This window comes from Sinocyclocheilus grahami, unplaced genomic scaffold (genome assembly GCF_001515645.1).
Source record: "Sinocyclocheilus grahami isolate Dianchi unplaced genomic scaffold, SAMN03320097.WGS_v1.1 scaffold510.1, whole genome shotgun sequence".
NCBI classification, from domain to species: Eukaryota; Metazoa; Chordata; class Actinopteri; order Cypriniformes; family Cyprinidae; genus Sinocyclocheilus; species Sinocyclocheilus grahami.
Window position 1 is genome coordinate 1041078 of NW_015505689.1, and position 3237 is coordinate 1044314.

The window sequence follows — 3237 nt, forward strand, 5'->3', positions numbered from 1 at the left end:
TCACATGACTTTTTGTGTGTTTCCATCTCCCATTATTGCACAAGTCAAAAACCACCTCAAGTGAGAATAAAAACTTTTTTGCAAATTAAGGAATTTGTATTCAAACTTTGGCATTTCCATCACTCGTTTCTGAAGCAATACATAAAAATGTGCATAAAAACATCTGACGATTCTGTTTTAAAACACCAGCAATGTCTATGATAACATACTAAATGGTAAAATGACCATACATTTAAAATAATAATAATAATAATAATAATAATAATAATTAAATGATAAACCTTACATTTCAGCCTAATAAATGACTATATGTGACCCAGGACCACAAAACCAGTCGTAAGGGTCAATTTTCTGAAACTGATAGATACAGAGATACAGTTATTTGAAAATCTGGAATCTGAGGGTGCAAAGAAATCAAAAATTTCGAGAAAATCACCTTTAAAGTTGTCCAAATGAAGTTCTTAGCAATGCATATTACTAATCAAAAATTAAGTTTTGATATATTTACGGGAGGAAATTTACAAAATATCTTCATGCAACATGATCTTTACTAAATATCCTAATGATTTTTGGCATAAAAGAAAAATCGATCATTTTGACCCATACATTGTATACATTCATGTATTGTTGGCTATTGCTACAAATATACCTGTGCTACTTATGACTGGTTTTGCGGTCCAGGGTCACATATATGTTATATATAATTGGTCTGACTTTGAACAAAAACAGCAGATGGGTTGAATGAAAATGCAAACTCACTCTCTGACAGTAGGTGGCACTTATGGAAAAGCAGAAATACAATGGTTACCACTGTTACACAAAGCAGTGCAGCGCTTATAAACTACATTTTTAGACATCATATAGAGGTAAGATGAAAAGTAATTGTCATCAAAACTTTTTTGAAGACAGTCAGTTCCTTTCAGATATATATTTATATAACCGCCCTTCCCCAAATAAAAACTCATTGGATTTACACATCGAATTTCGAGTTTGCAGGCATGAAACTGAATTCATACAAATCTAAAAGGTTGATATCCACTGCTAAAGAGCATTATTGGTGGTTTCCATTGCATTGCCATGTGGTGGCTAAAGTTTTCTGAGTACATTTTAGTGCATTACTATGCAGTTACTAGATGTTATGTGTGGTTGCTAGGTGGTTATTTACTGGCCAAAGTAAAAAAATAAATTAAAAAAAGCTTTATGGTATTCAGGTCTCTGCATATAGTTCAGTTATCTCTCTCAATACAAGTGTATTTTATTTATTTATTTATTTATTTATTTATTTTTGCCTCTATTCATCATCCACCAGGTAATTGCATAGAAAAGTAAAAGCACTCCTCTGGTCAACAAGCTCCATAATTTGTGATATCATCCTTCAGGTCTAGAGCCTAAACAGTAAAGGACGAGATGTGTTTTAAGATGTGTTTAAAGATTAAATGCTTTAATTGCTTCTACACTAAACGCAATGACCGCCACAGCAACAAAATGACCAACAGCAGCTCCAAGGCATCAGGGGAGCCCCATGTAAACACTCTAACCTCACAGCCAAACCTGAGACATGAGCAACAAAGCAAACAAGACTGCAAGGAAACTGCGAAGACAAATGGATCCAAACGAGGACGGGCTGAAGGTATCCCAAAGGAAGATGCTGTCGTGCTTAAAGAGTTCAGTTTTAAGACCAGTGAGTCATCAATCACTGATGGCAAAACAGATCAAATGACAGCAAGACCTCAACCAGTCAATGCAAAAGAGCCAATCAAGAGCTTTGTGTCTGAAAATGGGGACATGATGGATAGAGATGAAGAGAGGTCACTGGATAAACGCAGAGAAAGCAAAGAAAATAATACTAATAGATTGAAGAGGAAGAACACAATGACCCAAGAGAAAGACTCAAGAAAATCATCAACCACTTCCTCAAGAAAACTAACATTAAACAGGCCCAGAAGAAAACTTAAAAAGGACCTAATACCGAACCCTGAGGTCTTCCACAAGATTGACACACACGCAATCAATGCAGGAAGAGAGGTGAGAGAGATCAGACGTCTTATATGTATGTCTTTGTTTTTGGAGGAGCGAGTAGTTTGATATGTGTTTATTTGGATTTGTAATTTGCAGCTCAGAATCAGGAAGATCTTTTCAGTGCAAGCAATCACCCAGACAATCACAGAGGGGGCATGCAGTGATTTAGACAAACTGCGTGCCATCTGGATCTGGCTTTGCAACTACATTGGTCAGTCTTTCTCTCACACACATACTCGAGCACAGAAATTATCTTCCACATCAGCAATCAATGGTTTGTTTCTTTTTTGAGATTTACTGATTTAATCATGTCCTTTTCCTCTGACCAATAAAAAGCTTGGTGTATCCTAAAGCCATGATACTGCAACACCATTGCAGGATTCAATTAATATATATTGGCAGTGGTGTAGTGGTGCCTGGAGAAGTGGGTATACTCTTAATGTATGCCCCCCAATTTTCTTTAAAATGACCCAGCAAAGGATGAACACCCTGTGTTATAAACAGTGACATGTAAAACTGGTCTTGCATATGTAGTTCATTCCAAAATGGGCCATATTTGCTCTCACTTTTGTCACTTAACTTATGCTGCTTTAGTAAGGATAAAAATTAGTAATAAAAATCTTATTATCCACAGAATAGGTGCAGATTTTGGAATAAATAATAAAAAAAATGTATAATATACTGCAGCAATTTACATTTTAGTAAATGACATGTTATTTTGTTTAGCTGTCTGTTCAGAATAGTGGGAGCATTTTGATCTCTATTTGAAATAAAAAAAAATCATGATTCCCAATCATTTTAGAAGTGAGGGGGAAATCATGAAAAAAAATCATGAATCATTGTTGCAGTGCAGAGATAGACAGTAAGATGTGTTGGCACTTCCATTAGGAGATGCATTAAAAAAAAACAAGAAACTGCAGGTGGTCAGAATGGTAAGTGGTAAAGCTTGAAAACTAGGCTAACATCTGCTATGGTGACACAAGTTACTGGTAACAGATACTGTGTTTTACTTACAGAGTATGATGTGAAGGGCTATCTGGGCTTTTCTAAGATGGTTTACTCTCCTGAGCAGGTAATTTTGACTGGACGAGCTGTCTGCTCTGGTTACTCCAGCGTCTGTTTACAGATGTGCAGGTAGTCCAAGCAATTTATCTAAAAGAGTCTGGTGATTTAGAAATATATATATATATATATATATATATATATATATACAGTGGT

At 35.5% G+C, this 3237-nt stretch overlaps 1 protein-coding gene across 1 annotated transcript in view; it reads left to right on the forward strand.

Annotated features, from left to right (window-relative positions):
• Positions 1 to 1485: 1485 nt before the first annotated feature.
• The window catches only part of LOC107554693 (kyphoscoliosis peptidase-like), a 9401-nt gene continuing 7649 nt past the window's right edge, over positions 1486 to 3237 (forward strand). Inside the window, exons 1-3 of the mRNA XM_016237277.1 lie at positions 1486 to 2025; positions 2116 to 2230; positions 3036 to 3153. Coding sequence (XP_016092763.1) covers positions 1486 to 2025; positions 2116 to 2230; positions 3036 to 3153 — 773 coding nt within the window. The remainder of the gene's footprint in view (positions 2026 to 2115; positions 2231 to 3035; positions 3154 to 3237) is intronic.